The 21,408-nt window shown below is 47.0% G+C and overlaps 1 protein-coding gene across 1 annotated transcript in view; it reads right to left on the reverse strand.

Moving 5' to 3' along the window:
• Positions 1–5,073: 5,073 nt before the first annotated feature.
• The window catches only part of LOC139269233 (solute carrier family 2, facilitated glucose transporter member 11-like), a 69,340-nt gene continuing 53,005 nt past the window's right edge, over positions 5,074–21,408 (reverse strand). Inside the window, exons 10-12 of the mRNA XM_070888323.1 lie at positions 14,587–14,662; positions 8,048–8,175; positions 5,074–7,329 (exon numbers count right to left, since the gene is read on the reverse strand). Of these exons, the coding sequence (XP_070744424.1) occupies positions 7,108–7,329; positions 8,048–8,175; positions 14,587–14,662 (426 nt within the window). The 3' untranslated portion in view covers positions 5,074–7,107. The remainder of the gene's footprint in view (positions 7,330–8,047; positions 8,176–14,586; positions 14,663–21,408) is intronic.

The raw sequence follows: 21,408 nt of genomic DNA on the forward strand, positions 1-21,408 counted from the left end.
GTCTTGAGACCTCTCTTCATCAATAGTTCAGTAGGGGAGACCCCAGTAAGTGTATGGGGTCTTGTCCTATAACTAAGCAATATGCGTGACAAGCGAGTTTGCAGTGAACCTTGAGTTAGTTACTCTGCTTGATGGTTTGGACCGCACGCTCTGCTTGTCCATTGGATGCGGGTTTGAATGGTGCTGACCTCACATGTTTGATATCATTGAGTTTCATGAACTCTTGAAACTCCATACTGGTGAAGCAAGATCCATTGTCGCTTACAACGGTGTCAGGCAGACCATACGTAGCAAACACGGCACAAAGGCTCTCAATGGTAGCTGTGGATGTGCTGAATGACATGATTGTACACTCTATCCACTTGGAATAAGCATCCACCACAAGTAAGAACATCTTTCCCAGGAAGGGACTTGCAAAGTCGATGTGGATCCTGGACCATGGTTTAGATGTCCACGACTACAGACTCAGCGGCGATTCTGCTGGTGCTTTACTAAGCTGCATGCAAGTGTTGCACTGATGCACACATGATTCCAGATCAGAGTCAATTCCAGGCCACCATACATGAGACCTGGCAATGGCTTTCATTATGACAATACCGGGATGCGTGCTATGTAGATCGTGCACAAATTTCTCTCTGCCTTTCTTGGGCATAACAACACTATTACCCCACAGTATACAATCTGATTGAATGGATAGTTCGTCTTTGCAATGGATGTAAGGTTTGGTCTCCTCACACATTTGCTTGGGTATGGCAGACCAATCACCACCAAGGATACAACGTTTCACAACCAATAATATCGGGTCCTGGCTGATCCAGGTCTTAACTTGTTGGGCCGTGACAGGGTTCCTTCACTTTCAAAAGCATGCATGACTAATAGTAAGTCTGCCGTTTGTGGCGTTTCCACCTCCGGTGTGGGCAACGGCAGACGGCTCAATGCAGCGGCACAATTCTCAGTGCTAGGTCTATGGTGAATGATATAATCATAGGCAAATAATGTTAGCGCCCACCTCTGGATGGGGACAATGCATTGGTATTGATACCTTTGTTTTCCGAAAACAATGAAATGAGTGGCTTGTGATCTGTTTCCGGTTCAAACCGAAGACCAAACAGGTAGTGATGCATCTTTTCAACTCCATACACACAGGCTAGTGCTTCTTTCTCTACCATGCTGTAGGCTTTTTCCGCCTTTGACAAATGTTTTGAAGCATATGCAACAGGTTGTAATTTGCCCGACTCATTCGCTTGATGGAGCACACAACCAACTCCATATGACGAAGCATCACAGGCCAATACTTGACGCTTACATGAATCATAATGTACCAGCTTAGTAGAGCAAAGCAGATGAGTGGCTTTCTCAAAAGCTCTATCTTGAGATGCACCCCACACCCAGATGTCTCCTTTTAGCGGCATGTGCAGTTGCTCTAATAAGGTGCTCAATCTAGGTAAGAAATTACCGAAGTAGTTGAGTAGACCAAGGAACGAACACAGCTCCGTCACATTCTGAGGCTTGGGTGCATTCTTGATGGCCTTGGTTTTCGAGTCCGCAGGCCTGATACCGTCAGCAGCAATTTTCCTCCCTAGGAATTCAACTTCCGGTGGCATAAAGACGCACTTCGAGTGTTTCAGTCCAGACAATGTAGAACCTCTTCCAGGTTGTTCAGATGTTCGGCAGAGTCACGACCTGTGACCATTATGCCATCTTGGAACATGACGGTTCTGGGGATGGACTTCAGTAGACTCTCCATATTCCTCTGAAATATGGCTACAGCTGAGCGAATTCCAAAAGGGCACCTGTTGTAGATAAACAGTCCTTTATGAGTGTTGATGCACGTAAGTCTCTTCAACGTGTCAACCAGCTCCTGTGCCAACGTCAGATCCAGTTTTGTGAATGACTTCCACCCGGCTAGCGTTGCAACTAGCCTTCGGTAGTGGGTATTGATCCTGTTTCGAAACTCGGTTGATCGTAACCTTGTAGTCTCCACAAATCCTGACAGTGCCATCACTTTTCAACACAGGAACAATGGGGCTGGCCCATTCGTTAAATTAGACCAGTCATTTGATCCCTTCATGCTGAAGTCTGTCCAGTTCAATTTCGACCTTCTCCCTCATCATGTACGGAACTGCCCGATGCATTGGTGATCATTTTCCAACAGTCTATTGACTCTGGATCAGTTCTTATGGACTGGAGGGTAGCTCATGTAACACCACTTTTTAAAAAAGGAGGGAGAGAGAAAATGGGTAATTATCAGTAGTGCAGAAAATGTTGGAATCAATTATTAAAGATGAAATAGCAGCGCATTTGGAAAGCAGTGACAGGATCTGTCCAAGTCAGCATCGATTTATGAAAGGGAAATCATGTTTGACAAATCTTCTAGAATTTTTTGAGGATGTAACTACTAGAGTGGACAAGGGAGAACCAATGGATGTGGTGTATTTGGACTTTCAAAAGGCTTTTGACAAGGTTCCACACAAGAGATTAATGTGCAAAATCAAAGCACATGGTATTGGGGGTAATGTACTGATGTGGATAGAGAACTGGTTGGCAGACAGGAAGCAGAGAGTCGGGATAAACGGGTCCTTTTCAGAATGGCAGGCAGTGACTAGTGGAGTGCCGCAGGACTCAGTGCTGGGACCCCAGCTATTTACAATATACATCTATACATCAATGATTTAGATGAAAGAATTGAGTGTAATATCTCCAAGTTTGCAGATGACACTAAGCTGGGTGGCGGTGTGAGCTGTGAGGAGGATGCTAAGAGGTTGCAGGGTGACTTGGACAGGTTAGGTGAATGGACACATGCATGGCAGGTGCAGTATAATATGGATAAATGTGAGGTTATCCACTTTGGTGGCAAAAACACTAAGGCAGAATATTATCTGAATGCGGCAGATTTGGAAATGGGGAGGTGCAATGAGACCTGGGTGTCATGGTACATCAGTCATTGAAAGTTGGCACGCAGGTATAGCAGGCGGTGAAGGCGGCAAATGGTATGTTAGCCTTCATAGCTAGGGAATTTGAGTATAGGAGCAGGGAGGTCTTACTGCAGTTGTACAGGGCCTTGGTGAGGCCTCACCTGGAATATTGTCTTCAGTTTTGGTCTCCTAATCTGAGGAAGGACATTCTTGCTATTGAGGGAGTGCAGCGAAGGTTCACCAGACTGATTCCCGGGATTGTAGGACTGACATATGAGGAGAGACTGGATTGACTGGGCCTGTATTCACTGGAGTTTAGAAGGATGAGAGGGGATCTCATAGAAACATATAAAATTCTGACAGGACTGGACAGGTTAGATGCAGGAGGAATGTTCCCGATGTTGGGGAAGTCCAGAACCAGGGGACACAGTCTAAGAATAAGGGGTAAGCCATTTAGGACTGAGATGAGGAGAAACTTCTTCACTCAGAGAATTGTGAACCTGTGGAATTCACTACCGCAAAGAGTTGTTGATGCCAATTCATTGGATATATTCAAGAGGGAATTAGATAAGGCCCTTACGGCTAAAGGAATCAAGGGTTATGGAGAGAAAGCAGGAAAGGGGTACTGAGGTGAATGATCAGCCACGATCTTATTGAATGGTGGTGCAGGCTCGAAGGGCCGAATGGCCTACTCCTGCATCTATTTTCTATGTTTCCATGTTTCTATGTTTCTATGTTTCTATGCTTATGATGGACGGGTCTTGCATCCGAGTCCTCGTGGATCTGCACCTTGGCTCCCGTGAAATTGCCGATTCCTGGTTCAAACAACGAGGGGAACTTGCTCAGCACTTGAGCACATGGAGTACCCTCCTCCGACACAACGCTTTGATCTCGTTCCAGTTCCATTTGATTTTTTCTAACCAGTTCCTGCCGAACAGCATTGCCTGGAACAATCCATAATGGTAAATCGTGAATCGCACCATAATATGACACCTTGATTACTGCACTGCCAATCACCGTTATGAGTTCTTTAGTGTACGTACGCAACTTGACATTGACTGGACTCAGCTTAGGCCTCACAGCCTTAGTATCCCACAGCGTGTCAAATGTCCTCTGGCTCATTATTGATTGACTCGCACCTGTATCCAATTCCATCGATACCGGCACACCATTACGTTTTACATTAATCATTATTGGTTGGCTCTTTGTTAGGAACGAATACAGTCCATACACTTCCTCCTCTGGTATCTCAGATTGCATGTCCAAATCCGCGTTATACTGGTCATCACCCTCCATGTGGTGTGTCGCAGCACGCTTGCTCAGTTGCGGACACATGCGCTGGTGATGCCCCACTTTCGAACAGCCTTTACAAATGCACTGTTTAAACTGACAGTGATGATGCCGATGATTTCCTCCACAACGCCAACACTGTGATATCGGATTAATTCCCGTCGGCGGACTTTGAGCAGCCACAGGTTTCGCGTACGAGGTCGGGTAGGCCCTGCCATATGCAGCTCTGCCAAACAATGATGCTATCTTGTTTACAGTACTTGCCGAGTTCGGATTTTTCAATGATATCTGCTTTAAGCTTTTGTCCGTCGTCATGGATGATTGGGCAATCGTGATGGCCTTGCTCAAATCACCACCAGTAGCTTCCGCAGGATCACCTTGTGGTTGATGCCGATTACAAAGAAGTCCCGCAGCATATCTGCCAACGCAGTTTTGAACTTACACGATCCAGCTAGACGTCTTAGGTCGGCAACGAATTCCGATACATCCTGGCCCTCAGAACGAACGTGCGTATAGAATCGATATCTTGAGATGATGATGCCTTCATCTGGTTTGAGATGGTCACGTACCAGAGCATACAATGTTTCATAGTCCTTGTCCGTTGAACTTAAGGGCGAGAGAAGATTTTTCAATGAGTCCATAGATTTTCGGACCGCAAACCGTGAGGAGGACCGCCCAGCACTGAACTGCGTCTGCCTCTTTCTCCATTTTGTTGGCCACGAAGTACTGGTTCAAGTGGGCTACAAAGTCTGCCCAATCTTCTCCCTCCACAAATCGCTCCAGAATTCCAATTGTGCTCATTTTTGCATGTGAAGGTTCTTGTTACCTCATCACCAAATGTTGTGTTTGCAATAACTCAATAACTGAATACTGTAAACTCCGAACAGGTACAAACCTGGCTCTACTTTATTCGGGCCCAAAGTAATTACATTACAAGATGGGTGGCCTTTTATACCTGGGCCGCACACACGTGCGCACAGCCCAATGACCTCCGACAGTGGCGCCACCTGGTGGCTAGTAAACCCAAGCATACATACATGACACTGTTAAAGTGCATCCTGTGGATAGTACACACTGCTGCCACTTGTCAGCCCAAGCCTGTCTGTTGTAGACTGGTTTGGTCTGCTTCCTTATCGGAAGAGTTGTCAATTGTCAACAAATAGCCCCACTCCTGATCGTATGATGCAGGGAAGTTTATTGATGAAACAATTACGAAGGGCTGAGCCAAAGGACTTATGGAGCTTAACACTGCTATGGTGGAGATACCAAATAGAAGTGGTTATACTACATATTTTTGAAAACTGAGAATAAGAACAGCAATGAGGCAGATAGCATGTGCTGTACTTATTTGATTTGTATTTAACTTATAAAGCAACTCCCAAAGGAGTTTTTCATTAACTGTCGCGGGAGATATCCATCAGTGCGAGACAGTCCTACAGTAAGGAGGGTATCCGCCAGCAACATTCAATCTGGCTGCATTTAATAATATTACTGCTAAAGACCAGTGTTGGCATGGTAATGGGCCTTACTCTATGTCATAGGAACCCAATTTGCATGGATTAGTGAGGTATCCACCCGATTCAGGCGGAAGGTCAGAGTTGAAATGGCAGCGGAGCGGGAATAGACCGGTAAATTGATATCCTTGATCAACTACCATCCCGTTTCCTCCAAGTGGAGGGAAAGCAAGATGTGAGAAGGGCAAAGAGTCTGCAAAGGGATATCGATAGGTTAAGTGAGTGGGCAGAAATTTGGCAGATGGAGTATAATGTGGGTAAATGTGAGGTTATCCACTTTGGTAGGAAGAATAGAAAAGCAGAATATTATTTAAATGGAGAGTCTACAGAATGCTGCAGTACAGAGGGATCTGGGTGTCCTTGTACATGAAACACAAAAAGTTAGTATGCAGGTACAACAAGTAATCAGGAAGGCAAATGGAATGTTGGCCTTTACTGCAAGGGGGATAGAGTATAAAAGCAGGAAGTCCTGCTGCAACTGTACAGGGTATTGGTGAGACCACACCTAGAGTACTGCGTACAGTTTGGGTCTCCTTATTTAAGGAGGGATATATTTGCATTGGAGGCAGTTCAGAGAAGGTTCACTAAGTCAATTCCTGGGATGAAAGGGTTGTCTTATGAGGAAAGGTTGAGCAGGTTGGGCCTATATTCATTGGAATTTAGAAGAATGAGAAGTGATCTTATTGAAACATATAAGATTCTGAGGGGGCTTGACAGGGTAGATGCTGAGAGAATGTTTCCCCTCGTGAGGGAATCTAAAACTAGGGGGCATAGTTTTAGAATAAGGGGTCGTCCATTTAAGACGGAGATGAGGAGGAATTTCATCTCTCAGCGGGTCTTGAATCTTTGGAATTCTCTACCCCAGAGAGCTATGGAGGTTGGATCATTGAATATACACAGATTCTTGAACTATACGGGAGACAAGGGCTATGGGGAACGGGCACTCAAGTGGAGTTGAGCCTAAGATCAGATCAGCCATGAACTTATTGAATGGTGAAGGAAGCTCGAGGCACCAGATGGTCTATTCCTGCTCCTATTTCTTATGTTCTTACACAAAATGCTGGCACCAATCTGTCATAGATCTCACGCACAGCTAATTGATTAAAAAAAATCTCAGTCTTAAAAAAAACCCAATGATAATTATAATTAAACCACATCCTAACCGCTGGTACATGAGCAGGTAGAGTGCGATCTCCAGTAGCAGCTCGAGAGGGCCACTTCCTCCAGGTGACTGCCTCAGCTTATGATCTGTAATTCAGCAGTGGAATGATCAGTTACACAATTTAAACAGAAACAGGGACTCTCCCTACAGTGGGAGCCTGGGGGCTTATTATACAGGACGAGTCCAAAACTTCTTCCGACTGTTCCAATAGGACTCTGTCCACAGGTTAGAATGCAGTTGACATGATGATCTCGACTGTGTTTTGTGGGATCGTCCCATTTGGAGATACCCGGAGCGGTGTGTTTCTCCAGAGCTTTCTGTTCTTGAATTCCTCGTTGATTTCGAGCGGTGTCTTCCCCCTCGTTTCCAGGACAATGAAATATGTCAGGATGGTGAGCACCAAGCAGACTCCGCAGAATATCAGGAAGCACAGGTAGCCCAGGCTTTCCTGCAACAGAAAGAGACACAAGCAGTGACAACAGAAATCACAGGGCGGAGGATGCATCAGTGAGGGTCAGAGGGTCAGTGAGGGTCGGTGAGAGTCAGTGAGGATGGGTCAGTGAGGGAGGATCAGTGAGGGTCAGTGAGGGTGGGTCGGTGAGGGAGGGTCAGTGAGGGAGGGTCAGTGAGGGTCAGTGAGGGAGGGTGAGTGAGGGAGGGTCAGTGAAGGAGGGTCAGTGAGTGAGGGTCAGTGAGGGTCAGCGAGGGAGGGTCAGTGAGGGAGGGACAGTGAGGGTCGGTGAGGGTTAGGGAGGGTCGGTGAGGGAGGGTCGGTGAGGGTCAGTGAGGGTGAGGGTCAGTGAGGGTGAGGGAGGGTCGGTGAGGGAGGGTCGGTGAGGGTCAGTGAGGGTGAGGGTCAGTGAGGGTGAGGGAGGGTCGGTGAGGGAGGGTCGGCGAGGGAGGGTTGGTGAGGGAGGGTTGGTGAGGGTCAGTGAGGGTGAGGGAGGGTCGGTGAGGGAGGGTCGATGAGGGTCAGTGAGGGTGAGGGAGGGTCGGTGAGGGAGGGTGGGTGAGGGTCAGTGAGGGAGAGTCAATGACAGAGACATTGGCGGGGAGCGAGGACAGGTATTCTGGTAGGGTGGGAGTAGGTTTATGAAGGAACTGGTGCAAAGGAGTGATGGGAAGTTTTCAGTGAATGTCTATCTGAAAGTGCTGACGGTACTTACAACCATGAAAGAGAAAACCATTCCGACGAGGAAAAGACCGAGCCAGTTGAGGAAGCCGTTCATAACGTAGCCAGCTGGCCGGTCGGATTGGAGAAATATTTCCGAGGGTAATACGATGGTTACTCCACCTGGAAAGGGAAAGGAACTATTTCAATTACAAATCTCCTTAAAAAGGTTCACTATAAGCAACAATCGACCCTTCACCTTTAACTAGGGCTGCCACCCTGTTGGATTGTCCTGGAGTCTCAGTGCTGTGGAAGAAAATCATAGACAAATATTGGCGATGGGAGAAGAGTCCGTTTGCTGTGCAGTTGTTGGGAAGCCATTGTTGCTCGAGGTTGGACGTGTCCAGAGGTTAATGGCGGGAGCGTGGTGCCGGGCGGGGCAGATAGAGGGGGGAGGTGGTGTGATCGAACCTCCTGGAATACATCCAACCTTACCTGTAAAGACCGGTTAGTGTGTGTGTAGGGCCAGTTTAGGACAGATGCCAGAAAGCAGAATCTTAATACGGAGGCTGATTAAACAGCTGGACCAGCAGCCAAGGAGGGGTGTTGGGACTGGGGCCTTTTTTTAATCTGGCGGTGTTTCGGTTGTGATTCGGGAAGACCAGTGCCCTGAGCTGACTCCCCGGTGTTTCCACTGCCAAATCCGGCTCTTGTATTCCGGTGGCAGATTTGTAGCCGGACAAAGAACCAGGTCTACCACTCTGTCACCGAGATTAAGAGCTGGATTTTTGCCGTGTCAACGGCAAGAGTTGAGTCGTAGTCTATTTGGAATTCAAACTAAAACGGCAGCAATATAAGAGCAGCTATGAAGGAGCCGGATACCATTCTAGGAAGAGGGTGGATTGGCATTCTCAAAGAATGAGATTGAATGGGCCAAGGAGCCGCCTTCAGCTCAATGGATTGGAAGAGAAAAGGTTGTAAGAATTCATAAGAAATCTCTATTTCAGATTTCCACTAACTAACATGGACACAATGAAATAAGAATTATTAGTTACAGTTTTAAGTTTGCATTCGAAACATAGAAACATAGAAAATAGGTGCAGGAGCAGGCCATGCGGCCCTTCGAGCCTGCACCACCATTCACTATGATCATGGCTGATCATGCAACTTCAGTACCCCGCTCCCACTTTCTTTCCATACCTCCTGATCCCCTTAGCCGTAAAGTCCACATCGAACTCCCTCTTGAATATATCCAACGAACTGGACTCCACAACTTTCTGTGGTAGAGAATTCCACAGGTTCACCACTCTCTGGGTGAAAAAGTTTCTCCTCATCTCAGTCCTATATGGCTTACCTCTTATCCTTAGACTGTGACCCCCGGTTCTGGACTTCCCCAACATCGGGAACATTCTTCCTACATCTAACCTGTCCAGTCCCATCATAATTTTATATGTTTCTATGACATCCCTGCTAATTCTTTTAAATTCCAGTGAGTATAAGCCTAGCCAATCCAGTCTTTCTTCATATGTCAGTCCTACCATCCCGGGAATTAGTCTGGTGAACCTTCGCTACGCTCCCTCAATAGCAAGCACGTCCTTCCTCAGATTAGGGGACCAAAACTGCACACAATGCTCAAGGTGAGGTCTCACCAAGGCCCTGTACAACTGCAGTAAGACCTCCCTGCTCCTATACTCAGATCCTCTCGCTATGAAGGCCAGCATGCCATTTACTTTCCATACTGCCTACTGTACCTGCATGCCTACCTTCAGTGACTGATACACCATGACACCCAGGTCTCTTTGCACCTCCCCTTTTACTAATCTGTCACCATTCAGATAATAATCTGCATTCCTGTTTTTGCCACCAAAGTGGATAACCTCTCACTTATCCACATTATACTGCATCTGCCATGCATTTGTCTACTCACCTAACCTGTACAAGTCACCCTGTAGCCTCTTAGCATCCTCCTCACAGCTCACACCGCCACCCAGCTTAGTGTCATCTGCAAACTTGGAGATATTACCTTCAATTCCTACGTCTAAATCATTAATGTATATTGTAAATAGCTGGAGTCCCAGCACTGAACCTTGCGGCACCCCACTAGTCACTGCCTGCCATTCTGAAAAGGACCCATTTATTCCCACTCTTTGCTTCCTGTCTGCCAACCAGTTCTCTATCCATGTCAAAACATTACCCCCAATACCATGTGCCTTAATTTTGCATAATAATCTCTTGTGTGGGACCTTGTCAAAAGCCTTTTGAAAGTCCAAATACACCACATCCACTGGTTCGCCCTTATCCACTCTACTAGTTACATCCTCAAAAAACTCTGGAAGATTTGTCAAGCATGATTTCCCTTTCATAAATCCATGCTGACTTGGACCGATCCTGTCACTGCTTTCCAAATGCTCTGCTATTACATCTTTAATAATTGATTCCAGCATTTTCCCCACCACCGATGTCAGGCCGACCAGTCTATAATTCCCTGTTTACTCTCTCCCTCCTTTTTTTAAAAGTGGGGTTACATTAGCTACCCTCCAAACCAAAAGGTACTGATCCAGAGTCCATGGAATTCTGGAAAATGACCACTAATGCATCTACTATTTCTAGGGCCACTTCCTTAAGTACTCTGGGATGCAGACTATCAGGCCCTGGGGATTTATCGGCCTTCAATCCCTTCAATTTCCTTAACACCATTTCCTGACTAATAAAGATTTCCCTCAGTTCCTCCTTCCTGCTAGACCCTCAGTCCCCTAGTATTTTCCGGAGGTTATTCGTGTCTTCCTCAGTGAAGACAGAACCAAAGTATTTGTTCAATTGGTCTGCCATTTCCTTGTTCCCCATTATGAATTCACCTGATTTTGACTGCAAGGAGCCTACATTAGTCTTCACTAATCTTTTTCTCTTCACATATCTATAGGAGCTTTTGCAGTCAGTTTTTATATTCCCGCCAAGCTTTCTCTCAAACTCTATTTCCCCCTCCTAATTAGACCCTTAGTCCTCCTCTGCTGAATTTAAAATTTCTCCCAGTCCTCAGGTTTGCTGCTTTTTCTGGCCGATTTATATATCTCTTCCTTGGATTTAACACTATCACTAATTTCCCTTGTTAGCCACAGTTGAGCCACCTTTCCTGTTTTATTTTTACGCCAGACAGGGATGTACAATAGTTGTAATTCATCCAAGAGATCTTTAAATGTCTGCCATTACCTATCCACCGTCAACCCTTTAAGTATCATTCGCCAGTCTATCCTAGCCAAATCACATCTCATACATTTCTTTAAGTTCAGGACCCTAGTCTCTGAGTTGACTGTGTCACTCTCCATCTTAATGAAGAATTCTACTATATTATGGTCACTCTTCCCCAAGGGCCCACGCACGACCAGATTGCTAATTAATCCTCTCTCGTTACACAAGACCCAGTCGAGGATGGCCTGCTCTCTAGTTAGTTCCTCGACATATTGGTCTAGAAAACCATCCCAAGAAATCCTCCTCCACAGTATTGCTACCAGTTTGGTTAGCCCAATCAATATGTAAAGTCACCCATGATAACTGCTGTACCCTTATTGCACGCATATCTAATTTACTGTTTGATGCCATCCCCAACCTCCCTACTACTGTTTGGTGGTCTGTACACAACCCCAACTAACGTTTTCTGCCCTTTGGTGTTTCACAGCTCTACCCATATAGATTCCATATCATCCAAGCTAATGTCCTTCCTTACTATGCATTAACTTCCTCTTTAACTATTAATGCTACCTCACCTCCTTTTCCTTCCTGTCTATCCTTCCTGAATATTGAATAGCCCTGGATGTTGAGTTCCCAGCCTTGGTTAACCTGGAGCCATGTCTCCGTAATCCCAATTACATCATATCCGTTAACAGCTATCTGCGCAGTTAATTCATCCATCTTATTACGAATGCCCCTCACATTGAAACTCAGAGCCTTCAGGCTTGTTTTTTTTCACACTCTGTGTCCTTTTAGAATTACGTTGTAATGTGGCCCTTTTTGATTTTTGTCCTTGATTTCCCTGCCCTCCACTTTTGCTTTTCTCCTTCCTACCTTTTGCTTCTACCCCCTTTTTACTTCCCTCTGCCTCCCTGCATAGGTTCCTACCCCCTGCCGTATTAGTTTAACAGCACTAGCAAACACTCCGCCTAGGACATAGGTTCCGGTCCTGCCCAGGTGCAGACCGTCTGGTTTGTACTGGTCCCACCTCCCCCAGAACCGGTTCCAATGCCCCAGGAATTTGAATACCTCCTCCTTGCATCATTCCTTAAGCCACGTATTCATCTGAACTATCCTGCAATTCCAACTCTGACTAGCACATGGCACTGGTAGCAGTCCTGAGATTACTACCTTTGAGGTCCTACTTTTTAATTTAACTCCTAGCTCCCTAAATTCAGCTTGTAGGACCTCATCCCGTTTTTTTACCTATATCGTTGGTACCTATATGCACCATGACTGCTGGCTGTTCCCCCTCCCTCTCCCCCTCCAGAATGCGCTGCAGCTGCTCCGAGACATCCTTGACCCTTGCACTAGGGAGGCAACATACCATCCTGGAGTCTCGTTTGCAGCCGCAGAAACACCTATCTGTTCCCCTTACAATGGAATCCCCTACCACTATAGCTCTCCCACTCTTTTTCCTGCCCTCCTGTGCAGCAGAGCCACCCATGATGCCATGAACTTGACTGCTGCTGCCTACCCCTGATGAGTCATCTCCCCCAACAGTACCCAAAATGGTGCTTTTTTTTTGGAGGGAGTTGTCCGAAGGGGACCCCTGCACTACCTTCCTTCCACTGCTCTGCCTGATGGTCACCCATTCGCTATCTGCCTGAGTAACCTTTACATGCGGTGTGACCAACTCACTAAACATGCTATTCACGACATCCTCATCATCGCGGATGCTCCAGAGTGAGTCCATGCACAGCTCCGATGCCGCAATGCGGTCAGTCAGGAGCTGCAACTGGATACACTTCCTGCACATGTACTTGTCAGGGTCACTGGTAACTGTTGGTCAATGCACGCCGATTCTTGAATAGTCATGCTTTTAATCTCATGTAATGTGCCTTGGGTGGACCCAGTTAGATTTTAACATGGAAGACAGAGTCGTTGAGCCCGCTTGACCAAATATTAAAAATGCAGACTTCAACAATCCTTGTTAGCAAAGCAACGGTCAGCATGTGAGAAAAGCTGAGAGAAAGAATGGAATTCCAGAGACTGAGATAAGAGGAAGGGACTGTAAGATTGCTACGAATTACGTTAGTTGATTTTTTGAATGCTCATTATAATATCTTAGAATCATTAATATCTTATAATCATCAGTAATAAATCTATAATCATGTGTAAGGATTAAATGTAGGAGTTTGTAACCATCAACTGCATACAAGTATAACCTGAATTTTGTTTAAAATGTAACCCTTTTTCTTATGCTTAAAAGTCTGCGAGTGAGATGTAACCAGAGAAGGGGGTGAGGAAGAGATTGCCGAATAGACTGCAGCTAGCCTGGGAACCAAGGTTAGCTGCAGTTACCATCGAGCTGGAATGTTCTGATATCCGCAGTGAATTATAAACACAAAGGCCAACAGCAGGGGCCGTATCTTACCCTATGGAGACATGTTCCCTTTGTATTGCCATAGCTACCTCAGATATGAGATTTGATGGTCAAAAACAGACGATGTAAGAGTGTCATCAGACCAAAAACCTGCATAATCCAGTGTGCTACGAACGTGGCATCTTTATGATTGGATTTGGGGTTTGGGTGTCAGGCAGTGAATGGTTCAGGAGTACTCCATAGGTTTTGAATGAGAGTAAGGGTATAAAAAGGGGTCGTAACAGCCTCAAAGTGTAGAAGATTTCAGGAGCAGAAGATTTCAGGAGCAGAAGTTTACAGAGAATAATTGAGACTTATATTACCCTGTTATCCTCTGGGTAGAAGCCGCAACTGTGAACAGGCTGCACCTTTTGTCTCTTGTCTGTCTTTCTCTCTCTCTCTCTCTCTCTCTCCTTGATTCGTCCTGAAATCTTCTACACTTTGAGGCTGTTAAGACCCCCTTCTTATACCCTTACTCTCATTCAAAACCTATGGCGTGCTCCTGAACCAATCACTGGCTGACACTCAAACCCAAAATCCAAACATGGCGGAGGTCATGTGATGAAACCTCCAGGAATACGTCCAATCAGAGTTGGCGACCCTAAGGTAGATGCAGAAACACGGGCTTGGGAATTGGTCAGGGTGTTCTCCCAGTCTCCACAGTAACCATGGTGGAATTCTCAGGGAAATGGCTGTTTCCAAGTGGCTGAGCCATTTCTCTGGCGATTCTGTCGATCTCCCACCAAACTGATGAGAATCCCCCACACCCTCCATGGAATTTTAGGGCCAAGATGTTTTGAAGTGGATCCCAGTACCACCCTGCACCCGCTCCCCCCTCCCCCCCACCGCAATACTGATTTCAGTATTGCCTCTCTGCCCATACAGGGTGCCTTGGACGGCGGCAGTGGTGTATTTCAGTGTTCAGTTTTGCAAGATCAAGTGAAGTGTGTTTCAAGAATGGGACGGCTACTTAGAAGAAAGGGTACCTGTACAATTCGGCTCACCTGGGCCTAGTCCATAGCTGAAGACGTAAGCAAAGATGATGAATAAGCTGCAATACGGCATCCAGCTAACAAGGTGCTGCAGGGAAAAGACAGGATTAGGTGCCAGTTTTGTGAACTGGAACATCCACCAACAATCGCACCCGCCCCCCCCCCCCCCACAAACACACACACACACACACACACACACACACAGTGCCCTTCAATCACTTCATCTCTCTAAAGACCCCTGTGGGGAAACAAGAATATAAGGTGAGTAAAGGCCATTCGGCCCCGCAAAGCTCATTCCTCTAGCATATTAACTCTGCCACCATGCGTATTTTGAATGACCCCTGATACGTCCTTACAACACAGTATAAATGCACACGAGGCCCATGCTTGAGAGAAGGTCAGTCTGTGACCTGTCCTTTATTCCTTAGCATTCAAAATGATGAAGGTGGATGGAGCTTCCCCTTTTATACCTGAAGGCCCAGGTTAGGAGTGTCTCCCACCTAGTGGTCATTGTTCTCACAGTGTACAACTTAGGTCAGATTATACATGGGTTACAATGCTGGTTGAATACATGACATCACCTCCCCCCCCAAAGTCTTATTGGGATCACAGGTTGAGTCTCTCTGGTGGTTTACGCTCCCTTGTAGAGCGCCTGAGTTGGGGCTCCGGTTGTTAGGCGCTGGCCCGAGTGTCTGCTGTTTGTGGTGCTTCAGGCCTATCCAGACTGCCCACAGTGATTGGGCTCTCCTCCCTTTGGTTCCGGTGTTCGGTCACCTGTGGTGGAGTGAACTCTACATCGTGTTCTTCTCTGCTTCTTCTATGGGGTTGCTGAACCTCCTTTTTGTTTGATCTATGTGTTTGCGGCAGATTTGTCCATTGGTAAGTTTAACTACCAGAATCCTATTTCCCTCTTTGGCAATCACAATGCCTGCGAGCCATTTGGGCCCTGCAGCATAGTTGAGGACAAAAACAGGATCATTTACATCAATACATCGCGCCCTCGCATTCCTGTCATGGTAGTCATATTCTGGCTGGCGCCTGCTCTCGACAATTTCTTTCATGGTGGGGTGTATAAGGGATAACCGTGTTTTAAGCGTCCTTTTCATTAGCAGCTCTGCGGGTGGAACCCCTGTGAGCGAGTGTGGTTGGGATCTATAGGTCAACAGGAGGCACGATAAGCGTCTTTGTAGGGAACCCCCTTGGATTCTGAGCATCCCCTGTTTGATTATCTGCACTGCTCGTTCTGACTGGCCGTTTGAGGCCGGCTTGAACGGTGCCGTTCTGACATGGTTAATTCCATTGCCTGCCATGAAGTCCTGGAATTCAGTGCTTGTGAAGCACGGGCCATTGTCGCTGACCAAGACGTCCAGCAGACCGTGGGCGGCGAACATTGCCCGTAGACTTTCTACTGTAGCAGAGGATGTGCTTGAATTTAAAATGTTGCACTCGATCCATTTAGAGTAGGCGTCTACGACAACCAAAAACATTTTTCCCATGAAAGGACCTGCGTAGTCCACATGGATGCGTGACCAAGGCTTGGCGGGCCATGGCCAGGGGCTAAAGGGGGCTTCTCTGGGCGCATTGCCCAGCTGGGCACACGTGTTGCACCTGCGAACACAAAGTTCCAGATCTGCGTCTATCCCTGGCCACCAAACGTGTGACCTGGCAATTGCCTTCATCATGACAATGCCCAGGTGCTCATTGTGGAGTTCTCTGATGAACATTTCTCTGCCCATCTGAGACATGACTACGTGGTTTCCCCACAGTAGGCAATCAGCCTGAATCGAGAGTTCATCCCTGCGCCTGTGAAATGGTTTAAATTCCTCAGGGCATACCCTGTGCGTGGCTGCCCAGTCCCCATTCAGGACACATTTCTTGACTAGAGACAATAGCGGGTCTCTATTTGTCCAGACTTTAATCTGACAGGCTGTCACGGGTGAGCCTTTGCTTCTGAAAGCTTCAACAGCCATGACCATCTCAGCAGCATGCTCGGTAGCCCCTTCAGTGGTGGCTAGTGGGAGCCTGCTGAGTGCATCGGCGCAGTTTTCGGTGCCCGGTCTGTGCCAAATTGTATAGTCATAGGCGGCTAACGTGAGTGCCCACCTCTGTATGCGGGCCGATGTGTTTGCATTTATGGCCTTGTTGTCTGCCAAAAGGGACGTTAGGGGTTTGTGATCTGTCTCCAGCTCAAATTTCCTGCCAAACAGGTACTGGTGCATTTTCTTTACAGCATATACACATGCAAGCGCCTCCTTTTCTACCATCCTGTAACCCCTTTCTGCCTGGGACAGACTCCTGGAGGCATAAGCTACCGGCTGTAACTGACCCTTGGCATTAACATGCTGCAACACACACCCGACACCATAGGATGATGCATCGCATGTTAACACAAGTTTCTTACATGGGTCTTAGTGTTAACAGATTGTTGGAACATAAAAAATTGCGTGCTCTATTAAAAGCCCTTTCCTGGCTGTCCCCCCAGACCCATTCGCGACCTTTGTGTAGGAGCATGTGTAGCGGCTCTAGCAGCGTGCTCAATTTGGGAAGAAAGTTACCAAAATAGTTCAGGAGCCCCAGGAACGAACGCAGCTCCGTCGTGTTACCGGGTCTGAGTGCTCTCTGGATCGCTTCCATCTTGGACGCAGTAGGGCTGATCCCGTCTGCTGCTCCCCTCATCTCCAGGAATTCTACCTCTGGAGCTAGGAAGACGCACTTCGCCTTTTTCAGTCGCAGCCCTACCCGGTCCAGTCTGCGTAGCACCTCCTCCAGGTTGTGAAGGTATTCTTCAGTATTGTAACCCGTGATGAGGATGTCGTCCTGAAAAACCACCATCCCTGGAATCGACTTGAGGAGGTTTTCCATATTTCGTTGGAAGATCGCGGCGGCCGATCGAATCCCGAACGGACATCTGTTGTACTCAAACAACCCCTTGTGTGTCGTGATGGTGGTCATGTAAGCTGAGGTCAGGTCCAATTTTGAAAATAGTTTGCCACCGGATAGCGTCGCAAAGAGGTCCTCCGCTCTCGGTAGCGGGTACTGGTCTTGGAGTGACACCCGATTGATGGTGGCCTTGTAATCACCACATATCCTGACCGACCCATCTGCCTTGAGCACCGGCACGATCGGGCTCGCCCAGTCATTGAATTCAACTGGCGAGATGATGCCTTCCCTCAGCAGGCGGTCCAATTCGCCTTCTATCTTTTCCCGCATCACGTACGGCACCGCTCTGGCCTTGTGGTGTACTGGCCTGGGTTTATGTGAATCACTACCATGGCCCCCATGAAAGTGCTGATGCCGGGTTGAAATAATGAGTCAAATTTGTCCAGGATCTGTGAGCATGATACTCGCTCCACAGAAGAAATTGCATTGACATCGCCCCATTTCCAGTTCATGACAGCAAGACAACTCCTCCCCAGTAGTGCGGGACCGTTCCCTGGGACAATCCAGAGTGGCAACCTGTTCTCCGAATCTTTGTGGATCACGACTACCGTTGCGCTGCCTAGCACCGGAATGATCTCCTTTGTGTAAGTTCGTAGCTGTGCGTTAATCGGCAATAATTTTGGCCTCCTGGCCTTGGACGCCCACAACTTTTCGAACTGTTTGATACCCATCAAGGACTGGCTGGCCCCCGTTTCTAGCTCCATTGATACTGGGATGCCATTGAGGAGCACTTTCATCATTATCGGTGGCGTCCTGGTGTATGAACTGTATACGTGCTCCACATGAACTCGCTGAACTTCAGCTTCCAGCGATTTCCCCCAGCATTCATTTCTGCAATTTCTGCAGGTATTTTGCTCATCTCTGCAAACTCCGGCTGAGTGTGTGCCTCCACACCTCCAACATGAGCTGTTATTGGAAACAAAAGGTCCCTTGCCAGTCGATCGTCCCTGACTGCCCCTGTTATTATCCTTGAGTGCGCCATTAACAGGTGTTGACGGCCCCATTACTGGCCGCATTGTCCCTTGCAATGGTGTGAATCGCCGTTCGGCTTGCCATTGTCTCTGTCGAACTCCCCCTCTGGGTTCGACTACATGTTGGGGCATGCCCGATTGCCCCTGTCTGCCTGGAGAACTGTGACTCAGTGGATAACACACTTGCCTCGGAGTCAGAAGATTGTGGGTTCAAGTCCCACTCCAAGAACATGAACACATTATTCTAGGCTGACACTCCAACGCAGTGCTGAGGGAGTGCTACACTGTCAGGAGGTGCCGTCATTCGGAAGAGACGTTAAACCGAGGCCCCGTTCAGCTGGACATAAAAGATCCCATAGCAATATTTTGAAGAAGAGCAGGGGGAGTTATCCCCGGTGTCCTGGCCAATATGTATCCCTCTATCAACATAACAAAGAAAAAGATTATCTGATCATTATCACATTGCTGTTTGCGGGAGCTTGCTGTGCGCAAGTTGGCTGCCGCGTTTTCCACATTACAACAGTGACTACGACATGGACCATGTACAGTAGGCACATCAAAGCACTGGAGAAGTGCTGCCTCCACAAAATCCTGCAAATTCATTGGCAGGATAGGCGCACCAACATCAGCATTCTCTCTCAGGCCCGAGGCATTGACCGCGCTCGATCAGCTTCGATGGGTGGGCCACATTGTCTGCATGCCTGATACTAGACTCCCGAAACAAGTACTCTACTCCGAGCTATGTCACGGCAGGCGAGCCCCAGGAGGGCAGAAAAAACATGTCAAGGACACCCTCAAAGACTCCTTGAATCCCTGGCCCTAGACTGCTCAAAGTGGAGGAGAAGCATGCGAGAAGGCACCGAACACTTCGAGTCTCTTTGCCGGGAGCATGCGGAAACCAAGCACAAACAGCGGAAGGAGCATATGACAAATCAAGCACCCCACCCACCCATCCCTTCAACCATCGTCTGCCCCACCTGTGACAGAGACTGTAGATCCTGCACTGGTCTTAACAGTCACCTTCGAACTCATTTTAGTGTGCCTAAGAAGAAGAGGAGACAACAGTGACTACACTCCAAAAAGTACTTAATTGGCTGTAAGGCGCTTTGAGACGTCCGGTGGTCGTGAAAGATGCTATATAAATGCAAGTCTTTCTTTCTTTTACAACACAGCAAAAGGTGGCTATTCGGCCCGTCGTGTCCGTGCCGGCTCTTTGAAAGAGCTATCCAATTGGTCTCACTCCCCTGTTCTTTCCCCATTAGCCCTGAAAATATTTCCTTTTCAATTATTTATCCAATTCCCTTTTGAAAGTGGCTGTTGAATCTGCTCCCATCACCCGTTCAGGCAGTGCATTCCAGATCATAACAACTCGCTGCGTAAAAAAATTCTTATCTCATCTCTGTTTTTTTGGCAATGACCTTAAATCTGTATCCTCTAGTTACCGACCCTCCTTCCAGTGGAAATAGTTTCTTCCTTTCTACTCTATCAACACCATTCATAATTTTGAACACTTGTATTAAATCTCCCCTAACCTTGTCTGCTCTAAGGAGAGCAACCCCAGTTTCTCCAGCTTCTCCAGATAACTGAAGTCTCTTATCCCTGGTACATCCCTAGTAAATCTCCTCTGCACCCTCGCCAAGTCCTTGACCTCCCGTGATTAACCTATTTTAATTAAGACATTAAACAGTTTAATTTTCTGCAGAAATAACCAGATTGGCAAAAAACAGAATCACATAAAGTCCCATTTGATTATCCCCCTGTTGGGTGGTTGGTGCAGGATTGAGTGGCCCCTGGGGATTACCGCCGAAATCTTGGTAATGGCACCTCCTGCAGCCTCTCTGTCACTGCCCCGCTCTCCGCTGCCCCGCTTGCTCCATTAACACTGATTTTAAAATAATGAGAGCATGCAACAGGCCCAAACCTCTCATGTGGAAAGAATCCTGGATGCTGTGGAGTCTCAAGAATCAAAATTCAATACGAAAGAACGTGCATTTCTATAGCGCCTTTCACTGCCTCAGGACGTCCCAAAATGCTTTACAGTCAATGAAGTACTTTTGGAGTGTAATCACTGCTGTGATGTAGGAAATATGGCAGTCATTTTGCGCACAGAAAGCTCCCACAAACTGAACTCAGATAATGACCAGATAATGGGGGGAAAATTCCGATCGGAGGCTTCCTTCAGACGAATGCCTCCGACCGAAAAATTTTTACGGAAATACTTGGTGGTCCCGGAAGCACCTTCAATTCCAGTGGGATGCCTTCATTCCATGTGTAGCATATAGGGACAGAACTTACCTGTATGTACAGAAATACTGGAGTCACATGGACCTGGACCACCAATCACGATGCAGTATTCTCATTGATAAAAATTAGAACTCTGTTTTTACGTGTTCCTGTAACTATCAATGAGAATTAAAATAAACTTGCCTCCTAAAACAAGAAACACAACATAATACATTAATAAAACACCTCACATATTTAAAATTAATTAAAATGAAAGTTAATTAAATGTTTTAGAAAAAAGTATATATTTTTGGAATTTTTTAAAAATGTGTTTTAATAGGGTTTAAAATAAACTTGCCTTAATAGACAGGGTTTTTACTATAAAAATGTGTATTCAAATTTAATTTTTATATGGAATTGAATGTTTTAAAACTCTTACGCTGGGAAAAGTAAGCTATGCGCCTGCTTTTACCAGGCGTAAAAGTTTGAAGGACATTCGCTGGGCATGAGTTGGGCAAATAGCCCAATCTCTCCCGTGTGGGTGTCCTTCTCCCGGGGATGCGCATCGCACCCTGAAAACGGCTTTTGCGAGGCCTCGCCGGGTCCGTGTGCACTCCGCATAGTCCCAGCAAGGCCGGAATTTAGGCCCATTCTCCTTTAGTGATGTTTGTTGAGGGATGAATATTGGCCAGGACACCGG

This window comes from Pristiophorus japonicus, chromosome 8, assembly GCF_044704955.1.
Source record: "Pristiophorus japonicus isolate sPriJap1 chromosome 8, sPriJap1.hap1, whole genome shotgun sequence".
Taxonomy (NCBI): Eukaryota; Metazoa; Chordata; class Chondrichthyes; family Pristiophoridae; genus Pristiophorus; species Pristiophorus japonicus.